At 46.1% G+C, this 26,048-nt stretch overlaps 1 protein-coding gene across 1 annotated transcript in view; it reads left to right on the top strand.

The window, feature by feature from the left end:
* Positions 1–19,314, top strand: part of TSPAN5 (tetraspanin 5) — a 157,638-nt gene extending 138,324 nt beyond the window's left edge. The window contains exons 3-8 of the mRNA XM_026509682.4: positions 6,073–6,219; positions 10,201–10,371; positions 12,604–12,729; positions 14,611–14,658; positions 14,755–14,871; positions 17,083–19,314. Of these exons, the coding sequence (XP_026365467.1) occupies positions 6,073–6,219; positions 10,201–10,371; positions 12,604–12,729; positions 14,611–14,658; positions 14,755–14,871; positions 17,083–17,148 (675 nt within the window). The 3' untranslated portion in view covers positions 17,149–19,314. The remainder of the gene's footprint in view (positions 1–6,072; positions 6,220–10,200; positions 10,372–12,603; positions 12,730–14,610; positions 14,659–14,754; positions 14,872–17,082) is intronic.
* The last annotated feature ends 6,734 nt before the right edge of the window (positions 19,315–26,048 follow it).

The following is a 26,048-nucleotide window of genomic DNA, read 5'->3' as shown; positions in this document are numbered from 1 at the left end:
TGAGTCACTTCTCGCTGCTCTTTTAGCCACTGCACCACTTCTGTGTACTCTTAGCTTCTACCCACTCATGACTTCTGCCTACTCGTGGCTTTTGCTTACTCATGGCTTCTCTTTTCCGCCTTTACTTAGAGTGTCTTTAGGTGACTTTCCATCCCCCAACAAAGAAGAGCTGATTGGCAGGTCAGTTACTGCGACCTCCATTAGGCATGATCATGATACGGCCATGGGTTTGCTTATTAAAAGGGCCCCGCAGAACAAGTACCAGAGCCAGGTGGATTCCTCTCTAGGGCAGTTGGGTTAGATGCCCTTCCTATGTGCCTCAGTAGCATCTGATGTCTCCTCTTGGTCTAATTAGGATAGTGATGAGAATGAGGATGGTGATAAATTTTCATTGAATTCTTATTTTGTGCCAAGCACTTCGCATAGTGTTTGGATTTACTTGAATTATTTCCTTCATCCTTATGATGTGGGGTACCATTTCACTGATGTGGAAATTGAGACTTAGGCAGGGTTGGTGACTTGCCCAAGGTCACACAGGTAAGTAGGTCATGGAACTGGGATTCAGGACGAGATGTCTGTATTATCATATCCTGTCTCTTTGCCCCGCGCCTAGCACTGTCCAGGCTACCCTCTTTCTGTGTTCCAGGATTCCAGGGGAAATTGTGGGCGAACCGGGGGGGCTTGAGTCCGGTGCAGGATGAATGCTCCCTGCCACACTCGAGAGCAGCCTTGTCTGAGTGACTGGAATATCAGATCTCCCTTCTACCACGGTGAATGCACACTGGTACATTTTGTGTTTGTTGGCTCTCTAAGCTTCTGTCTGATGTTGCCTTAGTCGTGTTTCATGAGCACGTCTTATTTCTTTTTAGACACATACAGGTCTCCGTGCTAAGTTCTGAGAGATACTGTTAGTCCCTACTAGATAATGGAGATGTCCTATTTTCACTGGAGGACCATCTCTTAAAGGCTCTGGATTGATATGCCAAGAGCTAGCTGTCCAAAAGCCAATTTGTGGAATAGCTAATTTGCTGAATATATTTGTCTGCTTTTCAACTTTTTAATTGGCTGATAATCATTTTGTGTTTGGAGTGGCACTTGACGTTGTGGTCAGCGTGTTTCTGCCTCTGCTGCGGCACCAGCTCTAGATCGGGGCATTGGACTGTGGGTACAGGACTATGTAGTATGAATGGCAAGAACTCTCACAAGCCAGTTTTTATTAATATAATCTTAATGATAACAAAGAACATATGTGTAGGAAATCTCCCTATATTCTTGAGTCTGCAGTACTTGATATATTTTTCTTGTGACCTGCGATCTTGTCTCTGGCTTTCTTACTCTGACTCTCTCTTTCTCCACTGTGGCTGTTCAGAATACCATGTTCATGTCAACCCGAGCAAATGGATAAAGGAAGAAGTACATGTGGCTAATGGATCTGCTTCTCATCCATTTGTCTCCATTCAGTTAGATTCAACTTCCTAGGATGCTGTTTTCTGACTTGATGCACAGAGTCCAGGATCCTTAACAGTTGGAGCTCCCAGGGCTCTGCCTGAAGGATCCTTGTAGGAGACGTACGAGCACGTACTCGTGGGATGCAAATACCAGGCTGTGTGTGTACTTCTCACATAAGCAGCAGCTCTGGCTACAGAGGACAGTAGCCAGATGACATTTTGTATTTCTTTTTTTTTTTTTTTCCCTGACAAGTTTGAGTTCTAAAAAGTTGATATTTAAGCCCAAGGACTGAACATTGACGTTTACATGGAGAATTGGAGCTTTAATCATGTATTGTGTGTCAGTGATGGAGACAAAGCACCTAAGAGTTCCATCTAGAACTCATTTCATTGATGCTGAATTGATAGGGAGTCAACAAGAAGGAAGACTGTTTACACTGGCTTAATTTCTCCATTGACTGCAAGTATCAGCCCGCTGAGTAGAGGGACCATATTAAGTCCAACACTTACCTCTGCCTCTTTTCTGCTCCCCATCCTGCCCCCAGAACTTTTTTCCAGCATAAAGTGTGAACTTCCGGTGTTGGTGGGGTGTGTGTGTGTGTGTGTGTTACACACCTGTGTATAAGCACACATACGGCACTAAAAGCCTGGTTTATTCCGAGCTGTTGTCAGGTTGTGCAGGACTCGTCAGACACAGACGCAGACCCTCACAGAAGCCCCTTGTGCAGTCAAGGGCAGTGTATTCTAAGGATTTGGGAGTGATTCGCGGAACTCCTTGTCGGGTCAGGGATTGTAATGCTGGCAGGATTTTCCCTCCCGGCCCTTATTCTTTGTGTATTCCTAAACCTGGCTTTCTAGTTCTCACTGCGGATTGACTTTCTCCACATGGTGAAAACCCACTGCATGTGGCCGCAGATTTGGGCCTTTTACGGCTTCAGCCACCAGAGGGAGACGCCTGTTCTAAGTCCTGGTGTCCGAGGAAGGCCATCAGACCTCTCAATTGTCACAAGGGACGTGGGGTCACATGAGAATCGGCAGCTCCGAGGGGCACATGGAGTGCATTTGGGGGAACAGGAATCCTCACAAGAAGGGGAAAGTGTTCTTCCGCAAAGAAGAGGGTGGTGCCCACAGGTGCCCAGAAGATTGGTGTCTGCCGGTGGTGTTCTCGTGCATTCCTGGGGATTTACCACGGGGTGGAACATCTATTTTAAATCACTTGGCAGACTTAACTGTAATCTTAGAGCTTGTATGTTTTTCTTCCGGCTGCTTGTCAAGTACAAGCTTTAATGATAATAATTCTTCAGCAGGCATGTTCTCTCACTTCTTACTCATTTGTCAAATTGAGCTTAACAAAATTAAAAAGTCCAATGAGAAGACCCCATCTCTCAGCAGAAGGCCGAGCCGTCAGCTCCCTGTCACTCTCGTAATCCAGAATCTGCCGCCAGGAATGTGTTCAGGCCTCTGTAATCTCTCTGTGTAGTTGGAAGCAGGAAGACTGCTTTTCAGGGGCTCTCGGGAGACCTGGCGCGGGGAAAGGAGGGCAGTCTTTTGTTCAGCTCCGTCTAGGTAAGTAATCCTAATCCCGAGGAGAAGGAAAAACTTGGGGTTTGAAGATTTGAGTTAGTTTTCAACTGATAACGACCTGGGCATATTCTGAATCCATTAAAAATAAAGTTCTCGGTAGTCTTTTTCATGCTTTGCAGAATATTATTTCCCCCAAGCACTCAGGATCTGTCTCCAGCCCTGCCTTTTGCCAGAATTTAGGATTAAAAGTAGAATCTGCAGGCCAGCTAGGCCCCCAAATGATTGTTGTTTCCATGGAAATGGTTGCAGGCCCCTCAATTGAAGCTGGCCCTGTAGGCCGGACAGAGTGAAAGTATGAAAATAAGTTTGTCTGCAAAGCCGAATACTCCTCCTCCAAAGGAGGACAGAGAGGACAGATGATCCAGGAATCTACTGACAGTTGAGATCGTTTTTTTTTTTTTTTTAAGATTTTATTTGTCAGAGAGAGAGACAGAGCGTGTGCACACGAGCAGGGGGGAGCAGCAGGCAGAGGGAGAAGCAGGCTCCCCACCGAGCAAGGAGCCCGATGTGGGACTCGATCCCAGGACCCTGGGATGATCGTGACCTGAGCTGAAGGCAGACACTTAACTGACTGAGCCACCCAGGTGTCCCGTAGATCATATTTTTTTTTGTAGCCTTTTGGGGTATAGCTCGGTGTGTGAGACACCGGTGTTCCTGGTGGTGCCTGACTTGCTTGGCCAGAGTTGCCCAGATAATTGCCTTTTTTATCCGTGACCTCTTTGTGTCCAGCCATAGCTCATGGAAGAGTGTTTGGGAACAATCTCATCTTTGCTCAGACTTGAGTGTGAGTCACAAAAAGCCCATTAAAAGTGGGTGAAATCATAGAATGGTCTTAAAGTTGTAAGGAACCTAAAGGTCATTGAGTCCCAATGTCCCATCCAGTTTGGGAATCCGTCCTACCGCACGACTGACAAAGGCTCGTGGCTTTGGCTCTCCCATGAGTGGAAGCCTTCTCTGATCCATCGCCGGAGACCTGCTGCTGTCAGAAAGGGCTCCTTGTGATCCGGCCGACATCGCCTCCTGTCACTTCCACCTCTCCTGCCTCTTCTTAGTGCCAAGGAAATGGAGTCTCCTTCTCTCATAATTAAGTTAACTTTTTAAGTTTTAAGAATGTTATCATGTACCCTCCAACATCGTCTTTCCCCCTGGCTGAACGGGTCCAAAACCTTAAGACTTTAGGTATTAACACCTGTGTTCAAAGGCATTCTAGGGGGAGAGGTTCATTTCCTTCCAACACTGGCTCCTCACCACTGTTGCCCGGATTTCGTGTGACTTCTCCAGCAGTGTTTTTCTTAGTATCATCTGTGTAGGTGGAGAATTTCGGTAACAGTATTTCTGTGTGCCCCCCACCCCTCCCCGGAGTATTCATAATTCAGAGCTTGGAAATCTAAGAAGCACAGCACTGGATCAAACCATTGGTCCGAGCAGTCTCACGAAGGGTGTGGTTGTGTTTGTGACGTCTCCTCAGAAGTTAGTGGACACACCCTACATTCCTAACTGCTTCCCTAATCCTTCAACCCTTCATCTGTGACTTTATTTAAACCTTTGGCCTTTCCTGTAAGGTTTAAATTGTACATGTTAACAGTTCTTTATTTCTCATATGTGTTCTATTATTAATATCCTATTATTGCTCTTAAGTTAATGCCCCCCCTAAAAGAAACAAAAACCCAACAAACAAAAGATGTTTTTTCCGAATGATCCTACAGCTTTAATTAAAATGGATAAAACTTAAAACTCCTAAACTCAGGTGTTGGTCCAGTCTGACTGGGAAGTGCGGGGAAGCAGATACATGGCTTCCACTTGGTGGGGAAAGAACACTGAAGTAGACGTTCTGCTCTGGTTTCAGAAAATCAATATATAGCTGTGTGACCTCCAGCAAGTCACCAAGCCTCTCTGGGTTCCATTTTCCTTAAAGTATACATAAAATCAGATAAATAATTTCTGTTCTTTCAGGTTGTTGGGAGTGTTTTGAAACAAACGATTTAAGACTTCACAGCAAACTATACCGTGATACTCTGGGGTATTTTGAGAGTTCAAAACAAATTTAATAAGATAAGAAAATAAAATATTGGTGATACTGGGTATTTAAGACTCCTGTACATTCACAGTTTCAAAGTAACAGTAGTCTGTCTCTGTAGGAATGAATAGCAAATATGCACCTTGTATTTTAGAGGGAAAAAAAATCTCGTAATTTCTAACATAGGTTCTGGGTGGTATTTGACCTGGTATCATGGTTGAGGGAGAAATTATTTTTGTAAAAAAAAACCATAGCATGTTCATAGAGAAATGAAAGCACTCTGGTTCCTTTGGCAGGAGAGTAGAAGGGCGGAAAGCCAGGGAGTAACTCCGGGTTTGTGAATCATTTAAGTGTCAGTCCTTAAAAAACAGTGGTAAGGGAATACGCTTAATAACTCAAGAGGGGACAGCCGTGAGCACAGACCGCCCAAGTGGGCTTTGGGCATCTGAGCCTGATAGAGTCTCCTGGGAAGGAGGGGGATCCTGAGGCACGGTTTTTCCCTGGAAAACTTTCAGGGCCTTGTGGCTGGGACTGGCCGCTGTGTCAGCCTGCAGCGTCTAGCTCGGCCCTTGTTCCCTAAGAAATGCCTCAGGCTTGAAGCAGACACTTGTCTGACCCCTGCTTGTCCCGGGCACTGAAAGGTGACTTCTCTTCCTGGGTGTTGGGCAGTGTGTTTTTCTTGCACGCTGTTTTTTTACCCATGACCACTTTCATTTGGGACGTAGAAGACAAACGTAATATCACATCTTCTCCATACAGGGTCTGATGACCGTTTCTCGAGGTCATTTCTTTGCTTTATACAGTTTTGCCAAAAATACAAACCCATCTACACCTTGGAAAGAAAGTAGGTTTGTTTGGTTTTATTTATTTTTTGCAGTGTTTCTTGAGTATTAATCCCACCTAACAATCAGATTACCTCTGAAGTTTTTCTTTGCAAGGAGAAAAGACAATTGTAATAATCTTTCCATGTTGAAAAACTGTCCCTGCGTCCTAGTGCCCTGTTGTTTGCTTCTCTGTCCCCAGGGAGTTCTGTCCAACATCTCTTCTATCACCGATCTCGGCGGCTTTGACCCGGTTTGGCTCTTCCTCGTGGTGGGAGGAGTGATGTTCATTTTGGGATTCGCAGGGTGCATTGGAGCGCTGCGGGAAAACACGTTCCTTCTCAAGTTCGTGAGTATCATGTTCTGCCGGCGGCCGAGGGCCAAGCTCCCATCTTATCACAGGAAGACACCCTCTCTATAGGCGAGGTGGCTCTGCCAGAGACACAGTGACAATATGGCCCAGTTAATGCTTTCCCTTCCGGAGAACTCTCTAGATCACTGCCCCCCCCGCCCCCCATGCTTCCTTAAAAATGGAAGTACCAGCCCCAACCCGTGCCATCCGTGGAGATTTTGCATGGCTGTGTCAGGACTTTGCATTCCAATCCCTCAAATGCCTTTAGACTGAGGTAGGTATATGTATAGTTTTCTTCCTTTAGGTGCTTTCTTCCTCCTCTTTTAAGCACATAGTCAGTAGGGAGCTGTTCATACGGTTGGTTTAGAAAAACCAGGCATAAGCCCAGTGGCTGCGGCCTATTCAGATGCAATCTGTTAAATCATAGGTTTCGGTGAGCGGGAGAAACAGTAGAGGCGCGTCTTCCTTCTTCTCTGCCAGTCCAGGGTTCTCCTTTTGTATGATCAGCAGCATTTATTAGATCCTTTGCAGGGAGTTTGGTGTGATCACTGTTCGCATGAATATTTTTGGAGGAGGAGTTTTACCAGGGGGCAGATAAGTAATAAAAGGAGAGAATGAGAAAGCCTTTCCTTTGGAGATTCCTTCCAGAGGAGGATGGAACGGGCCCTGCTTCCACGTACGTATCCGAGGCAGGTTTGGTAAGTGTGGCCAAAGGTTAGCCGGATACCGGTCATTCTGGAGCTTGGCATTGTGGCGGGCTCTGTGTCGATGTCCTCTGCACAGCGTCCGCTCCCCTTTCCAAAAACAGGAAAGGATGAAGAAGAAAAAAATCCTCCTTTGTGTGGTGAGGCAAGATGGTGGGATTTCTAGACGACAGGAGTAGGATCCTGTCACCTGTTCCTAGAATCCTGCTCAGCATGGTCCAGGGCCATTTTCACTGACAAGCAGAGCCTGTGTTAGCACTAGTCCGCACCGCACGCCGTGCGCGCTTCTCTTCCCCAGCACTTCTGCCACGTCGTCGTCTGGCATTCTTTCTTGAATATCCCTAAGGAGCATGCACGCACCATACCCCACCCAGGGTAGCCCATTTCAAATTTGGGCAGCTCTGGTACAGAGGAGGTTTTAGCGAATCTCACCTGGAAGTTCATGTGTTTAACCTGTAAGTTTACATGACTCTGCTGTCAGGGAAACTGAGGGATACTTGGGCCTCCATACAACTGAGCGAGCAGTTGATTCTCTGTTCTGTTTACCTTGGTCTGTGGTGGGAGCAGCTGGCTTCCCAACACTCCATTGGCCTTATCTCCCATTTTCCCTTTTTACACACACACACACACACACACACACACACTTACTTCATTGCCCACCTAATCAGAGACCTGTGGCGTCCCCAGGAGAGCTTTGCCCCCGATCCTCACCTGCCAGTCTTCTTGGCACGAGATCCTTCAAAATGTGTGGGCTCACCTCACTCAGCTTTTCTATGGTACGTAACCATTTGCCCTGGATAATACTTAACCATTTGCCACTATTTTACCAGTTAGAGCCTCCATGCCTCCAAATATGGGATCCCCTTTAATGGGATTTCCTTGAATATATTTTAGTTTATAAGCGTAGTCCCTTCAATACAATTTGTTGTGTTTGTCGTTGAAGGTACCAGAGTGAACAGGCAGAAATAGATCCGTTTCTCTAAATCAGCACCTTAATTTGTAAAGTCCCATGTTGGGAATGAAGAAAATTGTATTGTTTCTTGGCTTTTGAAAATCACGGGTAATATTTAAAATGGCTTCTCTATTTAGTACAAACAATAAAAACTGGCCCAGAATATTCTTTGAGCAGGAGCTATGAAATAAGTAAGTGAATGTCAGCATGCCTTTCACAGCCCCGGAGATCTGAGGCCGCGAGGCGAGGAGGTCTGCTGAGGGGAAGTCTGAGAGCCAGGAGAATGTGAAATGGAAACGGAGCTTCCCGGTCGACGGAGGCCCTAAGACGGAGTCTGCGAGTCAGTCTCCGCACCTTTGGACATGGGGGAAGTGAGGTCACAGGGCCAGAGCACACGGGTTTCTGCCAAATAGTCGATAAGAATTTAATTTGAAGTCAATTTTTGATCTCTGTATCATATAGCACTAAGAAAAACTTTACCAGGGTAGCTGGAAAATGAACTTGCCTGACCTTTATGGTGGTGAGGACAAACACTGAATCGAAATCTCGCGTGACTTCTGCGGCGCTGTTTTGTGGGCACGTGGACGTGAGCTGGCTCTGGTTTTCACGTTGGTATAGCATGGTAACGTTTGTATTTCTGTACCTAATAAAGGGAGGGGAGTTGTTCTACGCTATGGGGTAGGTATTGAATAAAAGTGATCGTTTTTTTCCCGTCCTTTTCTCTAGATGGAGGAAATCTTACTTTGAAGTTATTGGTACCACTGATGATAGTTTAGGTGCTCTTTCTACTGAATCCATCCAGGACAGATAACCAGGGGGAGGTCTGTGGAACCTCAAGGGCTGAGCTCTGGAGGGTCTAAATTAGAGCCAAACCTTGGAGTCCTAGACTTTGCCAGGCACTTATTTCTTTCTTCCACCGCTCCCCTCATGCCCACCCTCCCAGAACGGCACTTGGCGCCCTGGATATACACTGTCAGATACACGGAGATCTGATGCGAAATGGCCCCACCCCACTGCCCTCTCCGGTCCCTATCCCCCCCCCCCCCCCACGGCAGCTAAGACTGTGGGGTCTCTGGAGGCAGGATTCTGTCTTACCCATCCTTGCATCTGCAAAGCCTACCAAATCCAGGACCTGATCTATTATGGGTCCTTTGGATATTTGCTGGAGGAATTCACATCTTTTGTCTTTTTCTTATTTTAATAAGTAACTGCACTCTCTTTGCACCACTCCTCCAGCACATTTTCCTCTCGGTTGGCTGCTAATGTCTGCCTGCTGAGCGTAGAAACAGCGGACAGCTTTAGTCCCCTGTGCCTCCTCGGCCACTCAAGTCCTGTAGCCGCCACGGGCTCTGCTGAGCAACCGTGGCCTCAGTGTCCCCCTTTCTGTCCTTGTCACCAGAAGCTTGCCTGGTCCTTCACGGCCTCATTTCTCATAATCTGTTTCAGCAAAAAAGTTGGGAAAGAGTAAGAGTGTGGGGGTGATAGGAAGTGGAAGGAACCGTGGGTGTGAACAGTGCGTTGGTATGACTGAGTCGAGGCTCTTCTGAGCCTTCGAGATGAAAGGAGAATTTCTCCAGCTTTATGGGCAGTCACCATGCTACCTGGCACCCCCAGCCTTCCTGTGTAAATTCTTGTCCACATCAGCCAGAAGTCTGCTTTCGGCTGCAGGGGGATGTTACTTAAAATCTTCTGACGCTGGTATTTACAAAGAAGGGGGAGCACAGCTAGCATTCCTAAGAAAGCTTCCAACCCAGTTTTCATTCTGTTTTCATGATGGGAAATGATTTTCATGTCCTAGTCACCCCCCCAAAGTTCCTCTTTGACCCTGTAAAGTAGGTGCAAAGGGGATTTAAAGCAGTGTCTGAATCCAAAAAAGGACTGTATTGCATACAGAATCAAGGCCATAGTAACAAATGACAGTTGATCTGAAAATTCTGGGATCGTTTCTCAACATTACGAGAGCTTACTAGAGGTAGGGGCGGGTCATTGTTCAAGCGTCTGGCAGTGCGTGAATCCGGAGAAACTCATTAGGCCTTAATGTGGGTCTAATGAGAGATTCCTGTTATCCATGTTTGCTTATAGGCTTTGTTGTCTAATTACCAAACGGACCATCAGAACCCCGAAAATGTGATTATGAACGATTTTTTAAAAACCTTTCTTGGAGTGTAATATTCTCTTAATGAATCTTAAGAAACTGAAGATTATAAGCTTTGGACACGTGTAACAACCCAATGTAATTACAGACCTTTTTAGAAGGGACCATTTAACTATATATGATCAAAATAGCCCTTTTAACTGTTCTCTGTGTGTCCTTTGTCTTAGTTTTCTGTGTTCCTGGGAATTATTTTCTTCCTGGAGCTCACTGCTGGGGTTCTGGCATTTGTTTTCAAAGACTGGATCAAAGACCAGCTGTATTTCTTTATAAACAACAACATCAGAGCGTACAGAGATGACATTGATTTGCAGAACCTCATAGACTTCACGCAGGAATATGTAAGTTTAAATTTGGTTTATTTTTAAGTTGAAAGCCTCCTCGAGGAATGAACGTTACTCCCGGCTTCTGCCCGCGCCAGCTGGAACATACCTCTGACTTTGCCACATGGGGTTTTTTTGTTGTTGATTTTCTTGTGTATTCGTTCTTTTCTAACCTGCTTGATGACTTCCATGATTTATACCCTAAGTGGAAATGTTCTATTTTCACTGATCTCAATTTCTCCTAAGTCCGAGGGACAGAGAAAACCTCTCGAGCCACGAGATTGTAAGCACACACACTGTTTCCCGTCAACACCTGCAGAGTATTGCTTCGCTCTAGGTGTCACGGGTTACGTGGTGTCTAATGTGGATTCTTCCTTGTTCCTTGCCCCCTTTTGGGCATCCTCCACACTTCGCGGCTCCCAACGATACGTTCAGCGATAGAGTATTTGTCCACAAAGTTCCTGAAACATGCCTATCCAAATGTCATAGCACACGCAGTCCCACACGACCGAACATTGAGCGACTTCTAAGCCCTGGTGGCTTCTGACATGTGAAAAACCTGCTAAGCACAGCACCTCCCCCGCCCCCAGGTTTCCCAACGTTAGCAGGTGACGTCCCCGTCATGCAAATGAAGTCGCAGATACCCTGTGTGACTCAAAATGGAAAATGGTCAGAAATACAGATCTAGTGCCAAAGTCTAATTAGCGACGGGGCCGTGGGCTCACGGAACCTTGCCCTGTTTCCCCACTAGGAAAATAGAAATCATGACAGCGGCTGTTTCACTCCTGCGAATATTAGTACACTCTAATAACATGTACGTGGTTTTCTATGAGGCTCAAAGTGTTACTGACCTCGGGTGCGAAGGTCTTTATTTGCATGCCCTGAGAAATTAGACAGTGGTGTCTGTGACCTAACTGTTTGCGGCAGGACCAGCGGGCAAACAGAAGCCCAGGGGACCAGTGGCTGTTTCTGGGATGGACAGCTTTCCAGAGGGAGGTGGGGGTCCCCTCTGATAAAGGGAGGAGACGGCTGCGTGGGCACTTGCCCGAGGGGAGCGCCCTCCTCTGTCGGGTACTCAGAAGTGCCCCGAGTGCCCGGGAGCGAGCTGCGTGTCAGGTGTGAAATTCAGCGCTGGTTCACCTCGGCAGACCCCACTGTCTTGTTAGGTCATAATGGATGCAAGCTCACACCTTGCCAGGTATTATTGCTCACTGGTTTGCATGACAGATCTGAGGAAGCTTTGTAGGCAGACCTGGAGATGCGCGAGCCCAGCCCTCGGAGGACCAGACGAGCTGGGAGAACATGCGTATACACGTCCTCTTGAAGTGCTGTCTGCTTCATATGGAAATACCGTTGTTTCATGTGATTTTATTTTTCTGTCCTGGAGTGTAATGTTTGGAAGTAGCTTGTGGTCCTGAAAGCCCGAAAGTGGTCAAGGCTTGGTGTTCACGTGACAGAGAGTAGAGCTCGTCAGTAGGGGGAGTAACGAAGGGGCCTCTGGAGCAGCCCGTCCTTGAATCAGGCCCTTTTGAGACTCACTGACTTTAACAGCTCATTTTATATAGATATTAATTAGATGATGGAATTTTTAAAGTTGAAAATGTAAATGCATGTTCTTAAAAAAAAAGTTCAGAGTAGTAACAGATATACAATGAAAAGTAAGCCCTTAAAACTTTTGGGGGTGATGAGTATGTTCCCTGTCTTGATTGTGGTGGTGGTTTCACAATGTATACATATGTCAAAGCTTACAAGATTGTACCCTTTCAATATGTGCAGATTATTGTATGTCAATTATACTGCAATAAAAAGGATTTTTAAAAAACCATTAAGGCTGCAGAGAACACAGTTTTTAAAAAGTAAGCCTCTAGTTCCCCCACCCTCAGCCTCCTTCAGACACTACCACAGTTTAGTGTCCTGTTTATCCTTCTAGAATGTTCCTCCAGGCACTCACACCAGGCAGACCTTGTTCTGACTGAGGCTCCTGCAGGACTCCTGTCCTCCCTTCCAACACCTGACCCCGTGGGCCTCCTCAGTCATTTAAATCAGCTGCCAGCACACCCTTACGCGTCTTGAGCCTCAGTCATTTGGGAAGCTTTTATAGGGGCCCTTTAGGTTTAGTTTGGTTTAAAAGTAAATTCTGAGACAGAAGAGGAGGTTAGAGCTGGCGGAAGCGGGGTGGCGGTCGTTTGGCGGTGGGGAGTGGAGGCGCCTCCAAGTCGAGATGTCCTAATTCTCTCCTGTTTGCTCTAGTGGCAGTGCTGTGGGGCTTTTGGAGCTGATGATTGGAACCTAAATATTTACTTCAATTGCACAGATTCCAACGCAAGTCGAGAGCGATGCGGCGTGCCCTTCTCCTGCTGCACTAAGGACCCCGCGGTGAGTGGGCGCCCGCAGACTGTGGGCCAGCCCTGCGCCTCACACCGGGCGGGGGGCTGAGCAGAGTGGTTTTTTCCTTGAAGCCTCTTCTTACCTGCTTGTCCCAATTGCAGCCCCTAAAGGGGGCATAGTGTTCAGATCTTCTTAGGAGGAGTGATCCTCGCTGACATTATTTTAATAGCACACGCTGGTTCTTATTCTCAGCCTTCTTGTGAGTTGACTCAATAAAATTCAGAACGTTCCTACTGCCAGGATCACCATCATCTTCCCTCTTTGGGTGAAAGGAAGGCCCGTGGAGGTTAAGTACTTTCCCAGGTCCACCTTGCTAGCAGGTGACGGAGCTGAGCTTCGGACCCAGGAAGCCTGCCTGAAGTGTCTGTTCCTTCCTTATGAGCGGACGGGCTAGGTGGGAGCAGTCTGCATTGGCTGGGGGCCAGTGACCCTTTGCTTCCTGGCTTGCTTCTGGGAGAACATTAGGGACAGGAGAAGAGTCTGAGGTGCGATAGGGCTCGTCTACCAGGTAGGAAGACTGTAGCTGCCTGGGCTCTCGGTTGCAACGATGATAATAACTGCAGTTTGTGTTTTATTTAAGAAAAGAAAAAGCGATAAACCTGTTCATAACCCTTTCCCCGTGGGTTTGGTTATGTTTTGGGTCACATCCTGTGACTGGTGTGTAGGATGACTTAAAATGCCAAGTGCCTGGTTGTAAGTTAAAAGCCAGGAGTGAGCGTTAGAACAAGTGCGAGAATTTGCTTCTGCACGTGTCCGTTCCACTTACTTCGGTCTCCCAGGCCGTCGGTCCAGGCAGCCGCCCCCAGACCGCCCTTCTTGAAATCAAGCGGAGCCCAGGGTGCTAGTGAGTTCAGTGGCCGTGTCCCCATGCAAGGTGGAGCATGTTTTGGGGCTCTTGAAAAGGGGTCATGGTCTTGGTGTGGAACAGTGGTTCTCTGAGGGCTTCAGAGGGGTCTCTGGGCTGTTACTCTTGGTCTGAAAGAGACTGAGAATCAGAAAGGACAGTGCTCCCCTGCTCTGAGACCTTGCCAGGAAGCCCACCTTTCCCACTGGCTCATGTCTTGCTTCCCTCTGAGGAGGGCTGAGAGGCAGGAGAGCGCCCAGCACAGAGCCCCGGGTGTCACTCAGGTGGCCTTGCGCTGACCAGCAGGGACAAACTGTTCTGTCTCCGGTTGCTGCTGCCCCGTGTTAACATTCCACCAGAAGAATTATGAAGTGTCAGAAGGCATTATGCCTCCCTTTCCAACTACAGATACTCTGGGTCGAGATTTCTCATTCCACAAATGCCGAGCTAATAAAATCCACCCCATACCCTGCGGAGGGGGAAAATAAACAAACCTGAAACAGGAGAACCCATGTTTCTGATCGGGCCTGTGAGGGGTCAGGGGCTCTGTCCGTGTGTTATGTTGTCGGGGCATTGTTTTGGTTATTAATTATTAAAGTAACGCATTCTCATTGAAAAACCATTTAAATGATATGGAAGTATATAGGTTAAGAAGTAAAAGTTCCCGTAAAAGAGCATAAACGAAGATAGTCATTGTGCCGTTTCCCCATGGCTTTTACTATGTCTCCGTTTTCTAACCCCCGTAAGCTTCCGGAGGTTGTCAGTAATGCGCTTGCTATTCATATATTTCCTGAGCCTCCGTTTTCTTCTTCTGGGAAAGAGGGCATATTTTAATACCTGCTTCTGAGGATTGTTGTGATAATTACTTGGGATAATGTCTCAAAGTGTTATTTAACCTGGTGCCTAGGACATTTGCATGCCCAAGTACGCTTTCGATTAATGACACTTCACAGGAATCTTCTGCTAAGTCTCAGGTGGGCTGGCTGTTGAGTGAATTTCACCTTTCTGTTTTCTTTCTCCACCAGGAAGATGTCATCAACACTCAGTGTGGCTATGATGCCAGGCAAAAACCAGTAAGTGGAATCTCATCTTGTCGCTTGGCACAAAGGGTGTTGGAGGAGCTTTTGGACTTGCATGGTGACACTGTGCTCTCCTCTTCCCTTGTGAAGGAAGTTGACCAGCAGATTGTAATCTACACGAAAGGCTGTGTGCCCCAGTTTGAGAAGTGGTTGCAGGACAATTTAACCATCGTGGCTGGTATTTTCATAGGCATTGCATTGCTACAGGTAAGACAAGGCTTCTTGATGGATGTCACAGGGAAATGATGCCCTGGGAGAGCCCTCCCCATGACAGGAGCTCTGCTGAATCACCTTAATGTCACAGGTTTTAAGACACATCGGAGGGCTAGGGAACAGACGTAAGCTGTTTGGTTTGTATTTTATTTAAAGCCCTGATTTTAGATTCTGTATCCTGACATACTTCAGGAAATCTTTTTTCCTTTTCAAGATGGAGAAATTGATTGGGTCAGCAATTGCCTACTGGCATTCCGGTGTTTCCATGGGCAAAGTAATCACTGCCTTGTGACAGGCGGGGCAGGCAGGGATGGTCGGAAGGAGATCTCAGTGGCAAGATTAAGACTTTTTAGAGTTTCACAGACATCCTGTGTCCCTTTCTCTCTCTGGACCACCTTGTCAAAGTGTTAGTGAGGGAAGGAAGCACCCACTTTCCCTCTTAAGGAGCCCCAAGAGCTGGGGTTTTTATCTTGTAGAGATATAGTACTTTTCTTAGAAGGTCACAAATTGGGCACAGTAGTTGAAAGAAATTAAGACCTAAATAAATGGAAAGTCATCCCATATTCATAGATCGGTAGACTTACTATTGTTAAGGTGGTAGTACTCCTCAAATTGATCTACAGGTTCAATGCAATCCCTATCAAAAGTACAACTGCCTTTTTTGCAAAAATGGACAAGGCCCATCCTAAAATCCATGTGGAAATGCAACAGACCCAGCATAGCAAAACAAACTTGAGAAAGAACAAAATTGGAGAACTCACACTTTCCAATTACAGACTTACTACAAAGCTGCAGTGATCAAGGTAGTACATAAGGTTGAACGTAGAGATCAGTGAAATAGAATTGAAAGTCAGAAAGAAGCCCTACCTCTATCTATGGTCAGTTGATTTTTGGCAAGTCACTGGGAATAGTTTTTTCAACAAATGGTGCTGGACCAACTGGTTGTCTATAGACAAAAGAATGAATTTGGACCCCTACCTCACACCATATATAAAAATTAACTCAAAATAGATCAAGGACCTAAACCTCAGAGCTAAAACTATAAAAAACTCTTCGAAGACAGTGTACGTGTAAATCTTTGTGACCTTGGATTAGGCAGCCTTTTCATCATATGTTAATATGGTACCAAAAGCACAAGCAACCAAAGGGAGTAGGTAAGTTGGCCTTCATCAACATTTAAACTTCTGTGCTGAAAAGGATACTATTAAGAAAGAGAAAAGACAACCCACAAAATGAGAGAAAATATTTGCAAATCAAAGGGATGTAGTGTCTAGAATATATACAGAAAAACTCAACAATAAAAACACAAACCCAATTTAAAGATGGCCACAGAATTTGAATCAGATATATCTCCAAAGAAAGTACAAGTAGGCAATAAGCACATGAAAAGATGCTCACCATTAGATGTTAGAGAAATTCAAATCGAAACCACAGTGACCTAGCACTTCACACGTACTAGGATGGATATAATTCAAAAGGAGGACAGTAGCAAATGTTGGCAAGAATGTGGAGAAATGGGAACCCTCGTACATTACTAAAGGGAGTGAAAACAGTAGTCACTGTGGAAATGGATTTTGTGCTTCCTCAAACTTCAATGGAGTTCACATAAGACCCAGCAATTCCACTCCCCCAAAAGATTGAAAACCTGTTCACCAGAAAGTTGTACAGGGACACTCATAGCAGCACCGTTCATAATAGCCAAAAAGTGGAAACAGTGTAAATGTCCATCAACTGACGAAGGATAAGCAAGATGTGTTTTATCCATCTAGTGTAATATTATTCCAGCCATCAAAAGGATTGAGCTACTGGTACATGCTGCTGTATGGATGAACCTTGAAAACATTTTGCTCTGTGACCCCAAAAGACCACATGTTATATGATTCCGTTTATATGGAATGTCCAGAGTAGGCAAGTCCTAGAGATAGAAAGTAGATTAGTGGCTGCCAGGGGTGGGGGAATGGGAATGCCTGCTAACGGGTACAGTTTCTTTTCAGCGTAATGAAATGTTCTGGATTTAGATAGTGGGTCGTAGTTGTACATCCTTGAGAGTATACTAAAAATCACTGAATATTTAAAAGGACATATTTTATGGTGTATGAATTATCAATTTAAAAAATGAAAGATAAGGAAAAGGTGATTCATTGGCCAGGGAGAAGCCTACTGAAGTTGAGTTTCACTGTTTGACTCTTTCCCTTCCTTTCTCAGATTTTTGGGATCTGCCTGGCTCAGAATCTGGTTAGTGATATTGAAGCTGTCAGGGCTAGCTGGTAGAGCCCTGCATCACTGCTCTAAGACACTGGACAGACCCAGCCTTCCTGACCCTCCAGCGTGCCCAGCCGATCCACACTGCGATCCCACGTGATGGAACTGCCGAGAACTTGGTTTTGGGCGGGTACAGCTGGGAGATGCTGCTCACTGACAGAATTAAAAAGATAACCAGTATGAAAGTCATTGCGCCGTGAATCTCTACTGTAGCCGTGAATTTATGGATGGTTGGATACTTACCAAAAAGGAAAAAAAGGGAGGGTGAGGGACCCGGATGTACTTGCGTTTGTGGAACACACAGTCTTGTTCTCTCCTTCAGTGATCGGGGGGCTGGGAGAGGCGGTTTCTGCTCTTCGTCACACCTTGAAGGGACTTTCTGTTCCGTGGCCTAAAGAAGTGCATCTTTTCTAAAACTCAACCCTTACCTGGGAGGGCTGTGGGTTTTTTTGTTTTTTGTTGTTTTTTTGTTTTTTGGGTTTTTTTGCATCCCTTCACTGTACGTTTCAGGGACCTGTTATCCCAAGAAGAAAACAGCTTGTCTTTGGGTTCAGATATTGTGATCGCATCCAACAAGTCATGTGGGTGGGCGCGCCTGGTCTCTCCTGGAGTGTCTCTTTTCAGGGAAGTCCTGTATGCCATGTGTGTGGAGTAAGGGCATCGGAACACCTCACGATGCTGAATTTTAGCAGGATAGATCGTTGTTCTAAGTAGGCCTGAGCTTTATTTATCAGTGAATTCAAGGAGAAAATGAGGTTAATGAAGAGGTATTAATTAACACCCCTCACCCCAGCCCACCAAATTAGTTGTTGGATTCTTTGGAAACTGGAATATTCTGGGCTTTGTTCTGCTTTTGTGTGTGTGTGTGTGTGTGTGTGTGTGTGTGTGTGTGTGTTTGTCTCCCAAAAGTGAGAACTAAGATACAGTTTCTCTGAAAGTGTTTTCTTAACTCAGCTCGCATATTAATTTTTTTGGTATGCTCTTCCTGCATGACCTGTGAATCCGACTGTACCAGCCCCTTTTCCTGCCATCTTTCCTACGAGCATTTATAAACGTTATTGGGTCAGCATTTATTTCATAGGTTCACTGCCTTGAGTGCTGTGACGTGTCCTCCCTGGCTGGGAATGGACTGGCCAGCCGTGCCATTGCCAGTGCTTCCATGGACTCAGCAATCCCTTGACGCTGTCAGTCTTCGGGGCCTGGTCTGCAGTCCCTCCCCCCCCTTCTCTTTGAATGGAATTGAACCTAATTCCGAAACAGTGTTGACATAATCAAAAGACTTAAAATGTCGTTGGTTTTTTTTTTTTTTTCCCTTATTCTGGTTTTAGTTTGCTTTCATTAAAAAACAAAACAAAAACAAAAAGCAAAAAAACAAGTGCATGGCCAGAGCTCCTTCTGTTCTCCTAGTGCAGACTAACCATCAGCACGGTAACAAAGCACAAATACTTGGGAAGGAAGTGCATGGATGGGGCAGGTGTTCTGTGACCCCACGTGGGAAACCCTTCCAGGTGCTGCCACTCACCCCTGTCCCCACTAAGGTGGGGAGGGATGAATTTTGTCCCCAGATTTGAATCCAGCTGGTTTCTACCAGGATGTCCCTCTCCTGGGAGCAGATATTAGCCTGTGGCATGCTGGGAAACCACAGGTGTATTTTGCAGTGATGACCCACTTGCCAACACAAAACTGGGCGGCCAGCAAGCATGCTTTATGGAAACTTAGCAAGGTGTTCTACTTCAGCCCCATGTTGCATCCCTGCGGCTGATGAACATGGTAATGTGCTCAGAGAAGGGACAGAAAGTCTTTGAAAACTGTCTCCGTGTGGGTGTGCGTATGACTGCATGTGTGTGCTCGTGTCTCTGTATAGTTAAGAGTTGTTCATTCCACATTCTGGCTGTAAGATGATTCTATGTCATCTCTGCCCCACGCAGTTGTCATTCTGTAATGTCATTCCAACATGGAGAAGACTTGAGCCTCACAGTTGGCACTCTTGTCTTATTACCTCATTCTCCCGTGAACTCCATCTGAATCAGGCAAGATTCCCTCCCTTTGGCACATCCAGTGAAAGGCCAAACGGCAAGTCCAAGTGAGTTCTAAATTTTAATTAATCACCCTTTATTTTTTACACTTGAGAGTGGTTGTAATTAAGGCTGTCATTAATAAACTGGTTCTACCTTACATGGAGTTATGTCTTTCTTCATTACCTGTCTGGGAGTCACAAAATTCTCTAATCCGGTGCTTCTCAGACTTGAGCATGCGTCGGGATCAACCGGAGTAATTGGTTGAAACCAATTACTGTGTTTGCGCCATCCCCAGAATGTCTGATTTCGTAGGTCTGCGGTGGGCCGCGAGAATGTGCATTTCTGGACAAGTCCGCGGGTGATGCTGTTGCTGTGTGTCTTGGAGGCACAGTTTGAGAAGCCTCGCTCTGATCAGTTCTCTAAGGGGGAAAGGAACCTTTGTGCTGCTGGGTGCAGATGGAGAGCTGGGCATGTAGGAAATGTCTGTCCCTGAGGTCACTGTCTGCTGGTCGCAGTCACCTGGGGACCACGTAGGATACAACGTAGGATACAGATGGTCAGACCTTGCCCATAGCGGTTTTGGAGTTGGGGAGCCAGAGTCTATGCTTTTAAGAAGCTCCCATTAAAAACTGAATACACAGTGAGATTCAGGACCTATTATTTTGGTAATATTCACAACTTTTCCCCTAAGACAACAGTTTCTAGTAGTCCCTGAGAACAAGAATCTCAAAAACCCATTTGAGAAGTGCCAACGTAAATGTCCTTTCATTGTGAATTATTACTGTGAATTAAAGGCTTTTTTCAAAGATCAAATGAAAACAAAATTTGAAGGTTCATATAGTATTCTCAGACCCAGTATGTCCCAGGACTTGAGAAACACTTTACCTCATTTCCCTGGATATTTGAGACCAAAATGTTATTTTAACCTTAAAGAAATTTGTCAGTGGCAATTGGAGATAAATAATACCTATTGAGTCTTCTTAGCTGTGCTGTAGAGATTATCTACCTGTATGAGGTAATTGGCCCTCCTTGCTCACAGCAAACAAAGCCAACAAATACAGCTCAGAAGTAATTGAGTTTTTGTTGACAAAACTCAAAACTTACAGGAAGTTTCTTCCCTGTTTAGGAGGTAGACTTTAGAGGATGGTTATTAAGTTTCTCTTTATCTCTATTGTTTAGTTACAACAAACACCATTGCTTCCACGATTTAAAAATACCTAATACGGTTTTTAAAAATGATCACAGGAATTGAAGCAGAATTTTGCATCATGAAGCACTTAAAAGAGAAGTCCATTTACTTTTTTCTCCGTCCTTTCTTCTCCCGAGGAATAAACCTTTTTGTTTCCCGTCGGCCTTCTTCCTGCTACAGGTCCCAGTCATCCTTCTCTCAGGGGATTCTGAAAAGTGTCTCTTGGCCTTTTCTCATTGTGCAGAATGTTTTCTCATTCATGGCCCGTTGGGGGGGGGGGCAGGAGTGGGGCAGCTCTGCCCTTCCGTGGGGTCCGTCTCTGTCGGTTTCCGGCTTGCTTGGACAGGAGCCCTGGGAAGCCGGGGGACTGAACAATGAGGAGCCGGAGCCCCGTGACCTGGCTGGCCCTCCGCAGCTCGCTTTGTCATTTATTCGGTGAAGCCCTCTTTCTCTGGGGAAATCCTGTTTAGACCTCCAAGGGAGAACTGGAAACCTCTCCATAAACACTGGTCAGTGGGGGTTCAAGGCCAGCTCTCTCCAGGGAGGTCACGGGGCTGCTTCCAGGTGCTGCCCTCTCAGCAGTGAGGAGCCTCGTCTTTGAGAAGGAACATGCAGGGTTGGCCTGGAAACGTACTATTTCTGGCCTTCTGGTGACATGATAAAATATAAGACAACAGATAAGGCATATGTATCTGGGCAGGGGTGGGGGGCAGAGGAGAGAAGCCAAACTCTGAACAAGGACCAAAGCCATCTTTAGTCTTACCTTTGCCTTCTCTCTTTTTTGGAGATGTTTGTGACAAAGGTAGTGTTTATAAAATTACAAAAGTCCTCATTTTTAGGACTTCTTGAATTTGGGGAATTATATACAGCTTCCTTTGGATTGTTCATGCTGAGTAGTTCTCTTTTAAGTTTCGCACCCGGGACAGGATGCCCGAGTTAGTCCACTCCTGCTGTCCATGAACCCAAACCAAACTGCTTGCCACCTGTGCTGGCCGGTGCAATTTACTCCTTTACTTCTCAAGCTAGAGGAAGAGCAGGTTACTGTATGGCTTTCACACCGTAAATATAGCCCAAAAAGAAATCAGCATGCAAGCAAGATAGTGTGTCCCATGTTGTTGCTTTTCATGGGTTGTGTAATTGCGCTGTAGGTGGGAGAAGGCTGCCTTTTCAATCTGGAGCTTAGCTTCAAGTCTTTAGCTTTTGCAGAGCAAATGGTTTGACAGGAACGTTTTAGTGGCCTGCCCCCTAGTGGTGACCATGTAAAATGACTGGAGTGGGGATAGTTACTGCGGGAATGAAATCACTGTTCAGAGGTACTTGTGCTCTGGAGAAACTTGAGGGTTATACGGCTGTAGTTTGTGTGCGTTGGGGGGGCAAGTCCTTTATTCCCTTTCCACGCTCCTGGAAATGACCTCGCTTGTTTCGGAAAGTGAGAGAGCAGGGTGTTTCGCTCCCTTTACCATCTATGTCCTGACCTTGCTGCTGGGCCTTCCCGGGGCTCTGGGGCAGCCGGTCAGAGCTGGGCCCTGCCTTCCTGCCAAGACTCAGACGCAGTTTGTAGAAGCGGCGGTGGCTGTCTAAAACTGCTCTTCTGCCAGGCGGGCGGTTCTCCCGAAGCGTACGGCCTTCCTGGTATTTTCTCTACAAGCGCCCGTGTGGATCACCTGGGGTTTGCTTTGATCTGAGAATCCACAGCTTCGATTTTACAGAAGATTGCGAGGGTGTTGGGGTGGCCTGGATCACCCACTGTAACTGGTGTTGGAGGAGTTTGTTATGGGTTGAACCGTCTTCCAAAAAGTCATATGTTGAAGTCCTTATCCCAGTACAGCAGAGTGTGACCTTCTCTGGAAGCAGAGCTGTGGCAGAGGTCATTAGTTAAGACGAGGTCCTGCTACAGGTAGGATGGGTCTTATAAAAGGGGGAAATTTGGACTTGGATGCACACAGAGGAAGAACGCCGTGTGAACGGGGAACGCCGAAGACTGCCAGGAAGCCGCCAGAAGCTAGCGGGGAGGCATGGACCGGATTCTCCCTCAGAGCCTCCAGAAGGAACCAGACCTGCCCGCACCTTCATCCTGCCCCCGCCTTTGGACTTTTTACACTCCGGAGTTGTGAGACCATTTCTGTGGCTCAAGCCACTGCTTTGTGCTACTTTGTTACTGCAGCTCCAGGAAACAAGCACAGAGTTTGCCTGGTCAGTCAAACCCTGGCTTTCAGGGTGGACGTGGAGCACCGCTCCGAGGTCCGTAGTTGGCTTCTCGGCGGTAGGACCCTCGCGTGTATGTGCCCTGGGCAGAGCTCCCCGCGCTTTCAATGGACGCTCCTGAACACGGCACGGGCTGCGCTCTGTCTGCTCTAAGCTCTTAAAAATAGTCTCAGCGCTGGGGCGCCTGGGTGGCACAGCGGTTAAAGCGTCTGCCTTCGGCTCAGGGCGTGATCCCGGCGTTCCGGGTTCGAGCCCCATGTCAGGCTCCTCCTCTATGAGCCTGCTTCTTCCTCTCCCACTCCCCCTGCTTGTGTTCCCTCTCTCGCTAGCTGTCTCTATCTCTGTCAAATAAATAAATAAAAAAAATCTAAAAAAAAAAAAAAAAAAAAAAAATCTCAGCGTGTTTCGTGGGACATCTTAACACACGGAATGCTTTATTATGATTGAAAATGGTGGGCCTGCAGTCTGTATTTAAGTAAATGACCTTAAATGTAACTTGTTAGGGCGATTAAAGCCTTACAAATAAAATAGCTATATTTCCATGATGTGTGCTTTCTTTAACTCTTGTTGCTTTGTGGCTGAATCAGCCCACTGGTTCCTCGACACCCTGCTCTAACATGGTGCCGGGGGAATGCGTCCTCCAGCCCTTGAAGTGACAGGTGACATTTACTCCAAGTTTACTATGTTCCAGGCACAGTGCCGTAAGCACTGTGCATATGTTTTTGAGGAAACGTAAACTGGAGGAGAGAAAAACCCCACCCGTGTGGAAAATTTAGACTTTGTCCTGAGTTTTAAACTGCTATCTTCCAAGGTGGTGCTGGCCCAGATGGCGAACCCAGGGCAGTGGAAGGAGGCGTCAAGGAGGAAGACAGGCTTGACCGGGGCCCTAGCCAGGGCAGAGGAAGCCAGTCCAGGGCAGGAGGAAAGAAGGTGAGTGCTGCTGGGGAGGTGGGGAGGCCCCAGGAGTGCGGAAAAGTGCTGATGAGCAGTGAGAAAGTCAAGCACACAGAGTCCTGGAACTGTGGCCGGGTCCCTGGCCAGTGCCGAATGGGGGGCGTTGGTAACTGAGGTGATTGCCACCTCCTTCTGGAATGAAGAGGTGTCTGCATGAGGAGGAGGATTTTTGGTAAAGCTGGATAGTGTCTACAGGTACAAAACTCTGGCTTTTGATGAGAATACTTAAAAAATCATTTCACAAATCGGCCAGAATTATCTGAGTATTTTGTGGAAAGCCAATAAAGTAACAGCCACGACACCCATGCCCTCCTATGAAGTCACTGAAACTTTATAGATCAAATGGCCTTAGAGCTCAGCAGGACGGCAGCAAGTACCTTACTTCCTCCTTGTTTTGGAAGCCAGCTGTTTCCTCTGTCCAGTTCCACTGTGCCTGTGAGATTTCTATGGCCCGCGAGCTGGCAGGGTAAGCACCAACGTGTTGCAGCTGGGCGGGGGGGGCATTGCCTTGAAACAGGTGGAGGTTGGAGGTGACAGTCTTGTTCTTTTTAAGGTGGAAGCCAGAGAGCAGTAGCTCTCAGCAGTAGACGCACACTAGAATCACCTGGGAACATCAGACGACATCAAACCCAAACAAGAAACCAACCCCAAACATCACCCTGCAGCCCTTCCCCACTCCCCATTTTTAAGCTCCCAGGTCATTCCTACCACACTATCAGGGTTTCTCCTGCAGGTCCCAGATGACACTGCTGTCATCTGTAAACCACACTTTGAGAGGCAAAGACAATCAACAGGTAGGCCCTATTTACAGCAGTGCAAAATTCACGCCTTATCATTGACATTTCTCGAGGACACTTTTCCTGAAGCTACCAAGTTGAAATTTTCAGGTCTGGGAAGGAAAATGCAGGGTGATAGTAAATACGCAATATGTGTATATTTGTTAAATACATCTTACGCTGGTTACAAAAGAAAAATCTGCTCAATGTAGGAAATGCAGGAAAACAGAAAAACATATTTTTATTTTTTATATTTTTATGTATTTGCATACATTTTATATTTTTAACAACTAGAGGTCTATACTCATATAGACCTACAAATCAGTGTATGTCTTTCCATGACTCTTTTGTTTTAAATTGTTTAATACTGTTTATGCTGTCTTATAATCTGCTTTTTTCAAAATAGAGTATTTTCATGATCAGTGAATATTTTAGACAATAAACATTTTTATGGTCACATAGTATTCTCTTGTATAGATCAGGGGTCCTCAAAATAGGCAATACGAAAGCAAAAGTCCAGGCACTTTTGGGGGTTCCCAAGACCCTCTCAAAGAATCCGTCACGTCAACATTATTTCATAATAATACTTAGACATTTCCTTTTTTATTATCCTTCCTGAGTGCACAGTGGACATTGTCAGAGACTGCGTGCGTGATGATGCCCTCACTCTGACGATTCATGGAGTGTCTAGTTAGTATTTTTGTGTTTTAAATATTTCTCCCTTTTACATAGAAATAACCCACAGAAGAAAGAGTTACTTGGGGCCTCAACCATTTTTAAGTATTAAAGGATCCTGAGGCCAGAAAGTTTGAGAAATGCTGGTATAGATAAACTATAACCAACCAGCCATCGGTCCTGGAAAGTTAGGATCTTCCCAACTAAATGAAGTTGGAATCAACTCCCTTATGCCTTTCTTATGCTTCGCACATCAATAGACTCCTAATAGGGGAAGGGCTGTATCGAAGGATTGAACACATCTAATTTGTGGCACCCACAGTTAAGCCTTATTTAAAGCTATGCACAGTCAATACCTTATCATTCACATTTAAATTTTCAGATGAAAAATATTAATTTGTCAGGATTTGCACCAAAATCAAAAGAAGAAAACTAGGTCTTTTTATCTCTTCCAGATTAGCAGTCATGTTACCTTAATAAAATACTAGAATGCCAGTTACCTCGCCACCCAGATCTGTTGTGATGGAGGTACTTGCCACTGAGATGTCCCGAGCGCAGGGCGGCGCTGCCCTCCCCCCCCACCTGCTCAGGGTGAGACAGTGGCCCGCACGGGTACGTCATGCCTTGAGGAAAGACCATCCCAGGACTCTGGCTTCAAGTCCTAATTTAACTTCTAATGCTTTCGTTACTCTGCTTCCTTGAACAATTGCTAATGCTGGCTCTCGACACGTGTATTTTGAGCCTCATGTATATTAATTGTTGGTACTCAATTTTAGGGCGAGAGAGGGAAGAGAGAGTATTAAAATGGATAGGAAGAGTCAGGGCTTACTCATTCCACTCAGAGGCAAAGCCTTTATGAGATGCCGATTCCTTTCTGGACTCTGTCATGGAAAGAGCTGGAGTCCAACTGGGCATTGGAACATATGCCTTCATGACTCATTCGCTGTGGATGGGAGGCTGGTCACTGGCTAAGACCGAAACAACAAAAGTCAAAAAACAACAAAAATCAAAAACAAAAGTCAACTGAATAAATTTTAAGATCTTATTGACTTTATTCAATGATTCAGGTTGAAGAATCGGCAGCATCTTTCT

The sequence above is a fragment of the Ursus arctos genome, unplaced genomic scaffold (genome assembly GCF_023065955.2).
Source record: "Ursus arctos isolate Adak ecotype North America unplaced genomic scaffold, UrsArc2.0 scaffold_9, whole genome shotgun sequence".
Taxonomy (NCBI): domain Eukaryota; kingdom Metazoa; phylum Chordata; class Mammalia; order Carnivora; family Ursidae; genus Ursus; species Ursus arctos.
Note: the sequence above shows the minus strand (reverse complement) of the source record. Positions and strands in the feature narration are given on the sequence as shown.